General features: G+C 39.3%; 1 protein-coding gene across 5 annotated transcripts in view; it reads left to right on the forward strand.

The window, feature by feature from the left end:
• Nucleotides 1-17252, forward strand: part of TLN2 (talin 2) — a 426778-nt gene that overhangs the window by 238147 nt on the left and 171379 nt on the right. For all 5 annotated transcript variants that reach the window (XM_077881335.1, XM_077881341.1, XM_077881336.1 and 2 more), the window contains 2 exons: nt 1804-1946; nt 3521-3648. In XM_077881335.1, the coding sequence (XP_077737461.1) occupies nt 1804-1946; nt 3521-3648 (271 nt within the window). The remainder of the gene's footprint in view (nt 1-1803; nt 1947-3520; nt 3649-17252) is intronic.

Consider the following 17252-nt stretch of genomic DNA (forward strand, 5'->3'; position numbering starts at 1 on the left):
GTGAGTGTCTGTGAAGGGAGCGTCGCCCAGTGTGGGCGTGGTCAAGCCTCACTGCCCTTCCTTCACCTACATGACTCTGGGTGGGATTTTTCCCTTTGCTGTTGCTTCGTTCCATCTGTAAATACTTTAGTCTGTGACATGGATGGGCTTTTAAGGGAGGGAAGTGACCAGAGTGTCATTTCACACCTAAGAAAGTTATCTCTTAATGTGAAATATACAAATTATGTTCACAATGTCTTTTACAAAAGCTAATAATTCATTTAAACTGGGGTCCAAAAAAGACTGGACAGTGTAACAATTATTTTCATCTCAAACTTCTCCATCTCTCCCCCCACCCCTTGGAATTTCTGGGAAGAAGAAAACAGATTGTTATTTGTATCAAGTTTTCTACAGTCTGGATTTTATTGATTGTGGTATCCTCTGACATGGACTTCTCTCTCTCTTAATTCCTGAGATCTGGAAACTTGATCAGATTCATATGTATGTGTATACTTTGCAAGTGAAGACTCCTCCTTATGTGGTGGTGTGTACTTCCATCAGAGAGTTGTACTTGGTTGTTTCCTTTTTTGTGATATTAACAGCTATTAATGACCATTGCCCAGATCCATAATTTCCTGAGAGATTACAAAATGGTAATATCATTATAGGAGAGTCCTCTTCTGTGACTACACAGTTAATATTTGGAAAAGCCAGTATGTACACCCTGTGTATCCCCCAAGTATCCTATGTGCACCTGATTGCCCCACATCTCCTTCCTCCCTTCCTCCTCCCCCAATCAAGGATCTTACTTCATGCACAGTTCCTATAGACCTTCCCAGGCTCGCTTGCTCGCTCTTTATTCTTGCTGCTGCATTGGGAAGATGTCATCATTGTCATTATGTTTATTGATCTTCAGTGCGGCTTTCATTTCCTCTGACCCTTTCTCCATTCTTTTTTTTTTTTTTCTGCCTCATTTGATTTCGAGTTACGTACTTATTTCCAAGTGAGACAATGGTAGACAAATCCCAAGGATTTTTATAATGTGCATGATACTCTCCCAGGTACCGTGGGAGATGAGATCACTCCCACACATTCCCTGTGCTAAAGTTGCTTAGAATCCAGTGAGGGTTATAATACTTACTCATAATGTGTGTGTGTGCTAAGCTCGGGGATGGGAATGAGAGCTGTGGAAAGTGTAGAGGGGTGGTCCATTTCTGTGTGCCCAGATAACAGGTGAGCGTTTTCTGAATGAGATCCAAGCAGGGCCACGGGTAGGGTTCTTCCTCCCCTGATCCCTTAGTTCCTGTTATATATATCCACCTCACCCCCACTGCCATCGTCCCTATCCAGTTACTTTTATTTTCCTTCCTTTTCCTTTTACAGGTGGTGGCAACTCAATATGCTCAGTTTATAAATTATTTCACCTAATGAGACTGAAGTATCTACTGTTGCCTTAAAGGAAAATGCTAACTTAGTTGTCTTGGCATAAAGCATTGATTTTCTTATTCCCCCCCCCCCCCCCCCCCCCATGTTACAAGTTGACTGTGGGGCTTTAACAAACCTTTAGGAATGGCTGGAAATTTTCCCTCAGTTTTTTTTTGTTTTTGTTTTTGTTTTTGTTTTGTTGTTGTTGTTGTTTGGGGGTGTATCATATGGTACACGATAGTATATGTGAAACTATTTTGCAGAATTAAAAAGCACAGTTCTAATATAAGTAACTAACTGAATATCAGCATTCCAGAAATCCACTTCTCTTTTGATAAACCCCTTCAAACCAAGAGGAAGAATAAATAGAGTTCTTTCATCTGCCTTATTGTGTTGCAGTAAATTGGCTGGATCACAGCCGAACATTCAGAGAACAAGGAGTAGATGAACATGAAACATTGCTGCTTAGACGGAAGTTCTTCTACTCTGATCAGAATGTGGACTCGAGAGACCCCGTGCAGCTGAACTTGCTTTATGTTCAGGTACAGCATTTAATGCTCAGTGAGGGTGGAGAGAATTCAGGAAGCTCCTGGCTGTGGCTTGTGATGAGCTGGAGCTCAGCTCCAGCTTCTGTGGTGTTTGTGATCTACAGTTAGCTTCCAGGGGGCGCTGTTGAGGGATTCCTCAAGTGTTTGGTTGTGGTACACATTGATGCTCCACAGCGAAAGAGAACCTTTCTCTGGCCTCCCAGATTGGGACCTGGTGGCCAGTACTAACTCTTTGCCTGACTTGGAGACATTTGACTGGCTCACCACTGCAGTAAAGCTTTCTTAGCTAATATCTTAGGATACAAGTGAATATTGGTCAGAAAATCCATATTTCTCATTACCTGAAAGATAGTCTCTTCATAACCTTTTATGTCTTCACCATTAGCCTACTGTTGAGACTCAGACAAGTCATTTAACTTCTCAGAATTCGCAGTTTCCCAATATGTAAGATGTTGACTTCATATCAGACTGTCCTCAGTCTTTTCTTCGGCTCGAGGAAAACCTGATCTTTCTTTTTTCATTGTTTTCTTCCCTCCTTCCCTTTCCTCTCCTTCCATTTACCTAGTTATCTACCCATAGAAATAATGCAGGAGGTCACTAAAATGTTGTCATGGCATCATCTGTGTTTGTAAATAAAGTTTTATTGAAACAGCTCATTTGTTTGTGTTACACATTGGTAAACCCCTTCCATATCATGTAACTGCTTACATATTGCCCGTGGCTCTTTTCCTCTTTCAGTGGCAGAGTTGAGTAGTTGTGACAGAGACCATATGCCCCACAAGGTCTAATAAGTTTATACTGTCTGGCCTTTCACAGGACAAATTAGCTAACCTCTGAGTCCGTGGGTACCAGAATGCCATGGAGGGAGGGGGCTGGGAGGCAGAAAGGAGGAGAACAAGGCACCAAGAAAATGCTTGTTGGTTTAAGACTCAGAGCCATAGCTTAGAGTATCTGCTGGTGAGTGGTCTGGGAATCATTTAACTAGAGAAAGAAAAGACAAGAATAAAATAGCAACAGCAGTGCTGGATCAGGAACTGAGAGAAGAACTTCAGACACGGCGAGTTCCTGATTCTAGGACTATGCATTTTGTCTATTTCGCTTAAATGGGTGTAGTGTTGAGTTACTATCTCTCTCCCCCTGCCACCACATTACATTACATTGGCCTTTATCTTGGGATGGGGATTGGATTGATTTTACCTCTAGGTAATTTTTCTGTTAGCTTTAATGATTTAGGGCCATAAAAAGTATATTGTGAATCACAAGGATTTCCCTTTGCCTCTTTATTTTTCATGATCACTTCTAACTTCCTTGATGATATTAAAGCTTTAGTTTTCTCTGGATACTGCTGATGTTTTCTATCTATAGGCAGTTTGAGGAAAGGACTTGTTTTCCCTTTGCCTCACTCCTCCTGTGCCACAATCACCCGCAGTGTCCTGGCTGTGTCCTATTTGGCTGGCTCTCTCCCTTGCCACACAGAGGGGATGCACTCAGATGCAGGAATGTGTCCCTGGAGAGTATGCATGGCTCCCCCAAGCTCCTGATGCTTTTTGCTTCCTCTTGTCTTTCAGGCTCGGGATGACATCCTGAATGGCTCCCACCCCGTCTCCTTCGAGAAAGCTTGTGAGTTTGGAGGATTTCAAGCCCAGATACAATTTGGACCTCACGTGGAACATAAACACAAACCTGGATTCTTAGAGTAAATAACCTCTTGGGGTTTTTTTCCTCTTTTCTCCTCACTATTTATTTTTGAGCCAGCTACATAAAATACATACCCTAGCTTCAGTCAGTTGTAGGGTTGTTAATTTTGCCTCAGTTGAGTAGATGATCACATCTGTGGATGTTGGAGATAGCAAAGAGGCCTGGAAATTCAATGCTGGAATGACTGTGATGATTACTCCTCCAAGTTCTGGCAGAAGGTGATTCCATGGAGACCACAATCTTTAGCATCCTGCTAAGACATTGTCTCTCTGTCCTGGGATATCTCTGGAGTTGAGGAACTCAGGACCTCCGTCTTGTGAAATCTCTTCCCATTAGAACATTCCTTCTTCATATGAGGCCAGATTTTCTCATCTTTAATTTCTTTTCAATATTCTCCTATATTAGAACATCAGAGCATAAAAGAGCTTCACCTTCTTTATTACGATCTTAAGACTTCTTCATTGCTCTGAAAGTGCATCTGGTCTTTGGTTCTCTTGCATACATCTGGTCTTTGGTTCTCTTGCATAAAATGATGGAGTGTTTTGGGAGAGAGCTCAATATTTGGAGATTTGAGAGAAAACAAACCTACAGATAAATCATGGCCTCACAGAACATGGACCTTAGGGCTGGATTTCCTAGAAATACATAGCAGACAGGCCAAACCACACATAGACTCCTTTTGTTAAAAGTCCTCTTGCCTTCTGTTTTGTTCAGCTTCTCCAAGAGTTTGATGTATTTCTTCCTCTGGTAACATTCCTTTACCTGCTCCCCACCCCAACCCCCTACCCCTGGCACTTTTTTCTCTTCTGCTTCCTCTTAGAGCAGATGAAACATTTGGCTAAGCCCCCTCCACCACTCCTCACAAATACTCAGTGTCTTGACATGATCAGTATCCTGCTATCACTTAAAGTACAACTTGTAGAAGCTTTGATAGTGGGACCTGACCTGAAGGCCAGTTAGGAGCCAACATCACTTTTCTATAGGATATGCCAACATAGGATGTGTTGAGTAGGGCATCCATTGCATTACGTCCAAGTGTATTGAGGGGAGAGGATCACATAAGTGCTTCTATGGTCCTTGGCCCCACTTTTACTCTGGTGGGAAGTAATTGGGACCAGCATATGTCCTAGAGTAAGAAGAAAATCTGACTTCTTTCCTGGTAGTAGAGATGCTTGGCCAACATGGTGTTGGTTCTAAACTGAGTTGTGACCAAAAATTCTCTACCCTGTGGCTAATGAATCCCAAGGAGACTTTCCAAAGTGATGCTTTAGTCTAGAGTATACTGTGCAGTGACCTTGTGTCTGAGAATGACTCTACACATGTCCTGTCACTGACTTTGTTTATATCCTCCAAATAAATCATGTGGCCAAATGTTCCTCAGGACCCATTTCTACCCAATCAGTCTGGTTTCCTTCCTTCAGGAACCATGGGAAGTTGGCCTTTCTCTTTTCTGTGATACCCGAGATGACTTACTTGTATGGGGATTACAAACGGTATCATAGCATTGATATTACTATTACAGTATCTTCTGCAGTTTGGGGCCTATGGAATGCTGCACACCTACACTCCACTAAAGATGCCCCTTGTTTTAACTCTGGTAGGCAAGATTACATAATCGTATTCAGTCAGTTTCCTTTTTTTCTGAGATTATAATATGAAGCTCGTGCCTCTAGTGGTATGTGTATCCTTATGCAGGTTCCAAATTAAAACAAGCTTATGCCTAGTGGCAATTATTTTTCCTTATGAATATGATTTACTTTTTAATTAGACCAAATCTAGTCTAGGTAACGAGGCATTTTCATTTTATGTAGATGTTTAATTGTATACATTATTGCATGTATTGTACAGGTAAAATTTCCGGAGGATATTCATCTCCTCTTAATTAAAACAAAACGACGGGGTCACATTTCCCTGACTACATATTGGAAATTCAGAATCTGTTCAGGGATAATAAGCCGGAGCCGTCCCTGGTGACTGGCTGGGCCATGTTTGCCAGCCCTTGTTTTCCTCCAGCTAGCTTTCATATGTGCTATCCACTTGAATGAATTCAGAGTTTAAGAGAAAAAAAAAAAAGTAGAGAGGTTAGACTTGTCACAGAACCAGGTTGAAGATACAGCCAGGCCACAATATCACTTGCATAGCTTCTGGATGAGGTACATTCGCGAGTACGTGTCTTACTTGTTTGAAAATTTGTATAGCACTTTTGCTCAAGTCTGCCTATTGTGGACATTTCTATAAGGCCTTCCACATCCTTCTACAGACCCTTTAATGGTTTCTGGACTCAGTACCACCGAGGTGAAAGTATTTATTTAGAACAATGAAAATCAAAGACTATATAAGATTTTCAGAGTTTTCAGAGATTTAAGGATTATTGACTGTTCCCTGTCTACTCTATATGGGGAAAATAGGTGTGAGAGAGACAGAGATGGAAATAAGGTACAGAACCAGAAGAAAGAGCTAGGAGCCAGAAAACAGCCAGTTCTCCCAAATCTAGTCTGATGTACTCGATCTGCATGACACTTTCCTTCAAGTCCTCTGCGAAGAGTTTCAGAAAGGAATATTTCATCGGAGCATGAAATATGCACAACACAATCCAGTAATTATGTATATACTTCCTGCTCTTCTAAGTTCAGAAAATGATTGCAGAAAGCCTGCTGCATGGTGTTCTTTAACTCTGTGAGGACTTCATGTGTATGGAGATGGAGAGGTGGAGTAGGAGGGACAGAGAGAGAGAGAAGCAGAGTCCCTGCTGAGCAAAGGAGCCTGATGCCAGGGCTCCATCCCAGGACCCTGAAATTATGACCTCCTTTGAAGGCAAATGCTTAACCAACTGAGCCCCCCTTTAAAGGCACCCTTAAATCTAACTATTAATAAGGATTCTTGTATTGTCTAGCTCTATAGTATTTCTAAAAGACATACTTTTATTTTAAGGACACAGGAAACTTTAAAGACACATAGAAAATGATGTCCCAGGAAACTGGTTAAAACTGGAGAGGCTGTATTTAATGTCACACAAAGTAGGCTGTAAGACGAAGAAAACCTAAGTAAAAACAGAGAAGGTCATTACAAAGATAGACTCATTTGCCGGGATGATAAATTGTGAACCTGTGTGCACCTGACATTACTTAAGAATATTTAAAGGAAAGATAGAGTATAAGGAGAACTTCAGATATGAAATTTCAGTGGAATAATTTAACATATTTTCCTCAATGATGAGAAGAACAAGATGAAAACAAAGAAAGAAATTGTTTTAGTCAAAAGAAAGTAATGAAATTGAAATCATAAAATTAACACAACCCAAAGCTGCTGTTTGGAAAAATAAATCTGTAAATCTCTGGTAAGTTTGATCAAGAAAAACACAAGCAGAAAAAGGCAAAGAGTAATAAGCATTATTGGTAATGAAAATGGGGCAGAACTTCAGATAAAGAGATTTTAAAAATCATAAGAGAATGAAATGAAAGCTTGAAGCCAAAAAAATTGAAAATTAAAAATGGGTGATGAGAAAATCTGAGTAGATCTCTAATCTTGAAAGAAATTGCCTTATCAGTTTGAAATAAACCGCACAAAACAACAAATGAAAACTTAGGTCCAAGTTATTTTAGAGAATAGAAAGAAAATTTTAAAAACCCCTCCTCAACTTAATTTGGAACTAGTAGAATCAAATACCAAAATTGAATATAGATGTGGAAAACTTTTAAACTGGATAGAGATGCCCTCCCCCAAATCAATAAAACATTAACAGAATCCAACATGACATGTATTTAGATGTAGCTGCAAGTTAGAACTAGTATCTTCTAAGGATATAACATTTATTGAACAATTTATGGCATGCCTTCTAGGCACTGGAGTTGGAATAATGTAAAAATACAATTATTTCTGCCCTTGTGAAACCTACATTCTAGTACAGAGGAGCAGATAATAAGTAAACATAAAGAAAAAGATGAATAATTTCAGAATTAGAAAAATGGAACTGTCATTATTTAAAGATGATAGGATTATCTGCATATGTAATCCACTCAATCTACAGAGAAAGTTCTTAGAGCTAATAAGAGTAAAGTCCCTGGAAAAAAGGTAAATATATAACTGCTTATCATTACCTAGTTCCAAACAATAGTATTCGTACTCACCTACAGGACTGTAGAACAAAATTACATGTACATATACTATTTTAAAGTTATATATAAAATCATGTATTATATTTTAAGTTTAAAAAGGTAGACCTTTTGTAACCAAAAGTATGATTTATCTATGAATAGAGGTATCTAAAAAAAACTCTAGGATCTAACCAATGAAATGATAAAATTCATTGAAGAGAATAAATGAAGTGGTTTGTTACATTAATTTAAATTGATATTTTTGTTCCATTAAATACCTAGAAGTGGGATTGTTGAATTGGAATAGGTGAAGGGGATTAAAGGTACACAAACTTTGTTACAAAGTAAATAGGTCATGGGAATAAAATGTATAGCATAGGGAAATATAGTCAATGATATTGTAATAACTTTGGTGACAGATTATCTTATTGCAGGGGTCATTTTGTAATGTATAAAAATATCAAATCACTATGATGTATATCTGAAACTAATAGGACATTGTATGTTATACTTCAGTAAGTAAAAACTTATGTATATTTCAATAAAACTGCTAAAAAATTAATATGCATTAGGACTCAAGAATGACCAAGGTTAATTGAAGGACTCACCCAAATACCCCATTTCTTACAAAGCTATAGTAATTAAAATACTCTATTACTGATACTGGGTGATAAGAGTTCTAAAGGTTGATAAACATCTTTATTAAAATTAAAATAATAGGAAAAATATATTACCAAATTGAGTGAAGCTCCAGAGTGTGGGAAGAAGAAATTTGCATGTTTGCAATATATACTATGAAGAACTACTATTCAGAAATAATTAAAAAGAAAAAAAAGGGGAAGGGCCTGGGTACCTCAGTCGGTTAAGTGGCTGACTCTTGTTTTTGGCTCAGGTTGTCATCTTAGTATCATCATCAAATTCTGCACCAGGCATGGAGCCTCCTTAAGACTCTCCCTCTGGAAAAAAATAAAAATAAAAGATTCTCCCTCTGGCACTCCCTACCGCCTGCCCCTGTGCACGTGTGCAGGTTGCACACGCTCTCAGAAAAACAAAACTGAGAAAATGACCACCCAGGATAGCAACAGGTACTTACGAGGAAATTCAACTGGCTTATGAAGATATGGAAAAATATTCAGCCTCATAAGTAAACCAAATGCAAAATCAATAAGAATGTAGCATTTCATGTCTATTAGATGGGCACAAATTTAAATATATGAAAACATCAAAGTACTTTACAGAGGAAACAAGACATTTCAGAGAATGAATTCGGTAAATTTAAAAATACAAAGAAATAATAGATTTATAGGTACAAGGAGAAGTAGGACCATAATCAAACATGCATGGAAACTATAAGAAAGTGCAGTTAAGGAGAGAAAGAAGGATGGTATGTGATTTCAGCTAAATCTCTAATCTATTTCTTTAAAAATAAATAGCAATCATAAAGCAAATATGACAATATGTATTTCCAAGGTTTTCTACAATTAACAATTTTTTAGAAACCGTCACAAAGAGTACATGTGAGGTGAGAAAGCTTGTTTGTATTCACTGAATCTGGATCTCTGACATCTGGCAAAGCAAAATTACCAGGCCTTGAGGTTCAGACAGCAAGAGTTCATGGCTCTGCTGCAGGGGAGGTGACCCAGTGGTTGGATGCAGGCAGGTGGGGAGCGGGCTAGGACCTCTCTCAGCCTTGATGACCATAGCCCCTAGTCCTTTCGACATGTGCCTGGGATGTACCTACTGAAAGAACAAAGCAACCCAATCTATGAACCTCTGTTGAAGAATTCAGAGTGGACTTGGAAGTTTTTCACCACAAACTTAACACAATTAAGTCAACAAAGCTTTTGACGCAGTAGTAGGGGGCCTCGAGTCAGTTTTTCTCTTGGCATTTATTCAAACTCCTATTCCTCCTTTGGAGTTAGTCTTCAGAATAATTTGGCTATAGATCGTGTTTTCAAACTAATGGTGAAGGAGGCATTTCAGCTTGTGTGTTTCATCAGCTCTGCCTTAACCTCCTGTTCCTCACCCCTACCACCACCTCCACCACCCCCACCCCGTGGGGCTCCCATCAGTTTGAGGAGGTCATGGCCATCCAGTGGTACCTTCACTTTACCTGCTAGCAGCAGCCTCCTTATGTTGGTGCCTACCTCCCTAGTTATTTTCAGACTCCAGAACTTTCAAACCAGGTACCACTGAACTGATCTCATTCCATGTGCCTCTTAAGCCCTTCGATGGGTTCCTGTCTTTAGATAAAAGGGCACTGGGATTGGTTCTGGAGCACAGAACTGCTGTGTGGGTGAGGTTAGGTCCTCAAACCATTTCCTGAGCTTCTCCCATGCTGTCGTCTTTACTTTCCACCTCTTCCCCCCACTAAGTGCTTTCCAGCTCAACAGATGTTTCCTTTCTCCCACTTCTTCACCGCAGTTAGCCAGGTCTTAACCAGTACCCTCAGTCATGCAGGTATGTTCATCTTTGCATCTGGCTTCTAATTCAAGTGTGTCTAATCCATCATTTGAGCTTTCAGCTCAGTGTTGCTAGTGGTTCTCCAACGTCAGCATACATCAGAGTCATCCAGAGAGCTTGATAATACTGCAGTGCCTCATCTCCAGAGCCTCTCATTCAGCTGGTCTAGGACAAAGGCTAAAGCTTGGCACTTCTGACACATTCCCAGGTGGTACTAATGCTGCTGGGCCTCGGAGCCACATTTTAAGAACCTTACGTGATACAAAATTTGAGATGTTATTGTTGGTCATTTGGTGACTGTCCATGAAGGCTGGACTAAGGAAATCTGGGTGTTCCGGTATCCTGTGGCTGATAATGTCCCTGCTGTACCTCACTACCTACCTCCCTTCTAAGCTTCCACCCTTGCTGGATAAACACCTGATTCCTTTGTTGCTCCATTTATGAGCAATAACACTCCTAGGAAGGAGGCCTATGTTCTTTTTTTTTCTTTTTAGCTTTTTTTTTTTTTTAAAGATTTATTTATTCATGAGAGACACAGGCAGAGGGAGAAGCAGGCTCCATGCAGGGAGCCTGACGTGGGACTCGATCCCAGGTCTCCAGGATCACACCCTGGGCTGAAGGCGGCGCTAAACCCCCGAGCCACACAGGCTGCCCCCTATGTTCTTTTTAGACTCTCACACCAGCTCAGAGAAGTGGTGACTTGCCTGTGGACATGTACTTGTGGCAATTCTGGGATGGATGAGAAGTAGTTCACATTTCCCCCAAATCACAGCTGACTCTCATGTAGTTGTATACTTCTTGCTAGAGTATAGAACATTTATAGGACCCTTTAAAAAAATATTTTATTTATTTATTCATGAGAGAGACAGAGAGAGAGAGAGAGAGGCAGAGACACAGGCAGAGGGAGAAGCAGGCTCCATGCAAGAAGCCCGATGTGGGACTCGATCCCAGGACTCCAGGATCATGCCCTGGGCCGAAGGTGGCGCTAAACTGCTCAGCCACCCGGGCTGCCCTATAGGACCCTTCTTTTGGAATTACTTGAACAAACAGCTTTAATTTTATAAAAGAAAATGAGGTTTCGTGAACATCTAGATTTGAATCAAAACCCTGAACCCCCAAACGTGTTAAGTTCTCCTCTCATTTAATGGCTTCTGGGTATTTTTTTAAAAGTTGACACTCTTTAATTTTTACCATTATCTGATTGGATATTTCTCTTGTCCTAATCTTTGTTCCAAGGTTCTGAAATACTGATCACATATTATGTCTTTTGACTAAAGGGTAGTTCGGAGGGACCAGAGTGTTGAATAGGTAGGAGCATGGTCTCTGGAGACCATAGATGAGGCTTAAGTTGATGGTTGTGATTGTGGGCAATATAGTGTCACTGAACCTCATGTTCTTTGTACAAAATGGGATATTTTCTTGCATGGGCTTTTGCCAGAATTTAATTGACTTATACATGTAAAGCACCCGAAAGAGTGTTTGACTTTCAATAAACAGCTGTTGATAGCAGAAAGTCTCTATCAACATGGTTTCGACTGTCGATAATCCAAAAAGACATTTAAAGTACAGAATCCATGGGGCACCTGGGTGGCTCAGTCAGATGAGTGGCTCAGGTCATTTTAGGGTCCTGGGATAAAGCCCTGTGTTGGGCTCCATGCTCAGCAGAGAGTCTGCTTCAGGATTCTCTCTTCCTCCCTTTGACCCTCCCTCTGCTTGCACACACTCACTCGCTTTCAATTCTTAGACATCATGGATTCTGTATTTTTTTTTTAATCTCTGAAACACTATAATTAAACTTTCAACCTAACATTTACTTACTCATCTTTTGATGAAACACCGAAGATTTTTCTTGGTGTAGATCCCCTGGTTGGGGTTCTGTATTCTTTTCCTTGTATGAACCACATTATCTAGGAGAGAATTTAAAGACCATCCTGGAGCAATCTGAGGGTGAGCTATTTTTAGATTTTCATGATTTTTTTTCTTTTTAGTATTTTATAGTTGTCTCACATCTAATAACTTTTGGAAATATTTATCTTAAGCATTCAGTAGCTTTCTTTTTGTACTCTGTTAGCGGTTTATGGGCTCTGTTGGTTTATTACATTATTATGTGATGCATGGCCAACAGCAAAAGTGGAGAACAAATACAGCTGACTTGGCGAGAACAGAAGTGGGGCTCGTGAGAGAAGAATTTACTGGCTGTAAATTTTCAACTTCCCTAGGATCTTCGGGTATAAGAAGAGCTTGGACTCGCCTGCCCTTTTAGTGAAGAGGAAGATCTGTTCTTACACTGCTCAGAAAAGGTGCTATTAAAAGGCTGGTGGTAGCCTTTGGTGGAGGAGACTCCTTCCCTTTTAAAGTGGGAATACTGAAGGAGGCAATGGGAGGGACTTTGCTTGGCCAGAGCTTGCTTAATTAAGAGAGAAATTTCCAATCAGGTTTGACATTCTGACCCATTTTCTCAAAGAAGGCTGACAGATTTCACTTGTATGCCTGTCCCAGATGCTTAAGAGCTTTCCAGGCTTGGGGTTGGTAATCAAAACAACAAGTGAGCTGGAACTGCTGCATTGCTGGCTGGCAGGCAGTGATGACAGGCTGCATGCTCCTTCCAGCTTCAAGCTGACACTGTGCACTTTGCTGATTTATTGGGGAAAAATACATGCCACACATGGGCACACATACACTTCATATTTTAAAATACTGTACGATAAACGCCCAAATCAACTCCTGTGACATCAAGAGTAACACCTCTAGTGCAAGCTTTTGGAAGTTGTTTTTTGTACCTGCTGAAAAATGGGAGGGTTAATTTGCAGAGTTGGGATAGAAGGCAGCTTGTTGCCACACAGAACTTTCTTGCCATTAATGCCCAACATATTCTAACCCTGCCTGGTCCCTAGACCCTGTCATCTGGCAAGGTCCCCCTTGGTTGGTAGCCTAGCACATACTGTCCAGTGGCCCACTTGTGATGCTTTTTCACTATCATTTTCAGTGTGCTTTGGGGGAAAACTTCTGAAACATCTGGGCTGTCAGGTGGGTCTGCTCTTGTTCTGGGAGGTCAGAGGCTCCGGGTACTAACAAGTCCCATGACCTCAGCTACGTTACTTATTTCTCTGTGACTCTGTTTGTTTGTTGTGGCATTGGTGCCTTCCAGTGACCAATTCCATTTTTGTCCATGGAGTCACTTAATCATAGAAATCCACTGTGCTGCTGCTTAGATATTTCTTAGACCCTATCTCTCCTGCCTCTTGAGAAATCCGGATTGTTCTGCCACTAGACCCCTGAAATTCCAGAAAATGTACTTACAACTTTTGTTAATAGAAATAGTTTGCAAGTTGACCAGACTCCATTTTTCAAGTGTTAATGTAGTCAGAATCTGGCCTTACCCTACCTCCCCTCTACTTTTTTGCTGGGGTATTTGAAAACAAATTCCAGGCAGTGTATTATTTCATCTATAGATACTTCAGTATGTTTTCCTGACAAATAAAAAAAATTTTTTTTAAATTTCTAACCTATGCAACCACAAATCTGTCCTAACACCTAACAAAATTAACAGTAAATCTGTAATACCACCTAATATCCAGTCTGTTAAATTCATCCCCCACCCCCACTGGTCTCTCAAAAATACCAGTTTTACTTAATATCAGGATTTAAGCAAGGCCTACAAATTTTTTTTTGGTTGACACTTTTTTTTTTTTTAAAGAAAAGTTTTATTGAGATGCAGTGCGCATACCTTATAATTTACCCATTTATGATGTATGATTCCTTTTTTTAGTGTATTCACAAGATTGAGCAGCCATCACACAATCTAATTTCACTATTTATTTATTTATTTATTTATTTATTACAATCTAATTTTAGAGTACTTTTTTCCCTCCTGATATAAGCCTTGTGTCTGTTAGCAGCCACTCCTCAGTAACCCCACGCCCATCCCCAGCCTGTGCAAGCACTGATCCTAGCTATCTCTATAGATTTGCTTATTTTGTACTTTTCGTATAAGTGGAGTCACACAATTTATGGTCTCTTTTGATGAGTTTCTTTCACTTAACAGTGTTTCCATGTTGGAGTTTATATCATACTTCATTCTTTTTTATTGCTGAGTAATGCTCTATTGTATGGATCAACTACATTTTATATACCCATTCATCAGTTGACTGGACATTTGCACTGTCTATCTTTTGGCTATTAGGAATACTATTATAAACACTCATGTACAAATGTTTGGACATGTTTTCGTTTTTCCTGGATATGAGCCCAGGAGTAGAATTGCTGTTTAGTATTTTGAGGAACTACCAGGTTGTTTTCCACGGCAGCTGCACCATTTTCCATTCCCACCAGCAATGTATGACAATTCCAATTCCTCCATATCCTCACCAGCACTTGTTGTGCATCTTTTGTATTGTAGCCTTAGTGGGTGTGTGGTATCATACTGTAACTTTTCTTTGAATTGCTCTGTTGATTACTAAAGTTATATTTTCATGTGCTTTTGGCCAATTGTATTTCTTTGGAAAAAGGTTTCTATAGATAACCTCAACCCCCTTTTATTTTTTTTTTAATTTTTATTTATTTATGATAGTCACATATTGAGAGAGAGAGAGAGAGAGAGAGAGGCAGAGACATAGGCAGAGGGAGAAGCAGGCTCCCATGCACCGGGAGCCCGATGTGGGATTCGATCCCGGGTCTCCAGGATCGCGCCCTGGGCCAAAGGCAGGCGCTAAACCGCTGCGCCACCCAGGGATCCTCCAACCCCCTTTTAAAATTGTATTGTCTTTTCATTGCTAAGTTGTAAGTTCATACATATTCAGAACGTAGGTCCCTTATCAGATACTTAATTTGCAACATTTTCTCCCATTCTCTGAGCTGCTTCTTCACTTTCTTGGTGATATCACTTGGAGTTCCAAATTTTTCATTCTGATATAGTCCTACTTATTTTTTCTTTTGCTGCATGTACTTTGGTATTATATCTAAAGTGTTGGCCTGACTCCAGGTCATAGAGATTTACTCCTGTATTCTAAGAGTTTTACAGTTTTAGCTTAAATATAGGTCTCTAATACATTTTGAGTTAATTTTTGTGTTTGGTGTGAAGTAGAGGATCCAATTTCATTGTTTTGCTCGTGGATATCCAGTTGTCTCAGCATCATTTGTTAAAAGGACTATTCTTTTCCCATTGAAAATCAACTCATTGTTAAGTTAAAGATTAATTTCTAGACTCTTGATTCTATTCCACTAAACTGTCTATTCTTATGTCAGTATTCCACTGTCTTTATTACTGTAGTTTTGTAGTAAATACGTTTTTTTGAAACTCGATTAACCTGTTACTGTTTCCTCTTTTTCACATCTAACACCAAGCCATTTATTTGTGAGGAACTTGGGCTATTTTTATAGAAATGACCTACCATTGTATCCTGATGGTGTCACTTAACATGTTCTTCTCTCTCTTTATAAACTAATATTTAGATCTAGCATCTTAATTAAATTCAGGTTAAATTATATATTTTTTATTGCCAAGAATACTTCCTGGAGAGTGCTCTATACTTTCTATTGCATTAGTTAGGAGGCATATGTTGTCGGGGTTATCCCACTTTTATTAATAGTAAAATTGATTAAGTGGGTTTGAATCAGACTGAACTATTACTATAAAGTTCTCCATTAACTTGTCACTTAATTGGTTTTAGCAACTACTCAGGCATATTTTGATCTATTGCTTATTTCAATAGGAGCTATAAAATGATGACTTTGGACTCCTTTTATTCCTTCTGTATTTGTTAACTTTGTTAGTTTCCATTTATCAGTTTCCAGTTGGGATTGGTGGCCTAGCCACCTGCTAAGGTGGCCCATGATTACTTTAAAGGACTTTTATGGGATTTTATATGTCTGTGTTTTTACCCATTGCAGTCGTCATTCTTTCTGATACTTTAATTACCCCATCACAAGAAATTAACTATATGATGTGTAGGATTTTCTTGGAAATAATCCAGTGCAGGGGATAGGGTGAAGGAGTAGATGAGTCAGGAATGGCTGTGCATTAAAATTGTTGGAGCTGGATGGTGGGTTCATTATATTGTTCTCTCTTCCTTTGTATAAGGTTTAAAAAAAAAATCATCCTGTTATTGGCCAGTGATTACCCCCTTGATGCCAGTCTAGTGTCATTTTGATAGCTTCTTTGATCTCAGGCATAAGAAGCCCCAAGAACATTTGATACATTTCCTGCCCCAGAGTTAGAATCAATCACTTCTCCAGGGATCCCTGATTCCTTTTTAGTGGGAAATGGTATTCAGAGGCTGACTGAGGCCCTGACAATGCCACCAGATGGTCCTTGCCCTTAGCTTCCTCAGTAGACACACTAAAAAATGTGTTCCAGGAAAAGAATGAATCAGACATTCAGGTCAGTATTTCCAATTCAAACGAAAGACTACAAGGTTTACATTTTTTTTTTGCTTTATTTTAATCTATTTCATGCTAAAAAGTTTGATTTCTAATAGCTAAAATTATTACGCATTTAATTTACTCTATTTATGACATCCTACTTCTATATAATGTAATAACCTAATTTTATAGTATGTGTGTATTTATATGTTTAGAGAGAAGAGGGTATAGTTTTAAAATAATGTTATCAATATTTGATATGTCTTCTCTGGTTTATTTTATCTTTAAGACATATCTCACTAGGGATGTACAGTGAAAAGAGTTTTTCAAAGTTATTTGAAATCATTTTTCTTCTGTGGTTATGCAATCAACTTGATACACTGCTAAGTTCATTTGTTTCAGTTTGCTTTAGATTTTTAGGTGTTGAGTTTTTCCCCTCTGTGATTTCAGAGTGGCTCTAAAGTGATAACTGTAACACAGGGGATATCCAGAGGTTTTGTTTCTGTCCTTGTTCCCTTCTTTCTTTTTCCCAAAAAGAATCATTTAAATTAGTACTAGATGTATATTTGTATTGTTTTAAAAATGCATATATGTTTTTAAAGATTTACTTATGTATTTTAGAAAGAGCCTGCACACATGCGTGTGCAAGATTAGGGGGAAGAGCAAAGGGAGACAGTCTTCAGAC

This window comes from Canis aureus, chromosome 32 (assembly GCF_053574225.1).
Source record: "Canis aureus isolate CA01 chromosome 32, VMU_Caureus_v.1.0, whole genome shotgun sequence".
Taxonomy (NCBI): domain Eukaryota; kingdom Metazoa; phylum Chordata; class Mammalia; order Carnivora; family Canidae; genus Canis; species Canis aureus.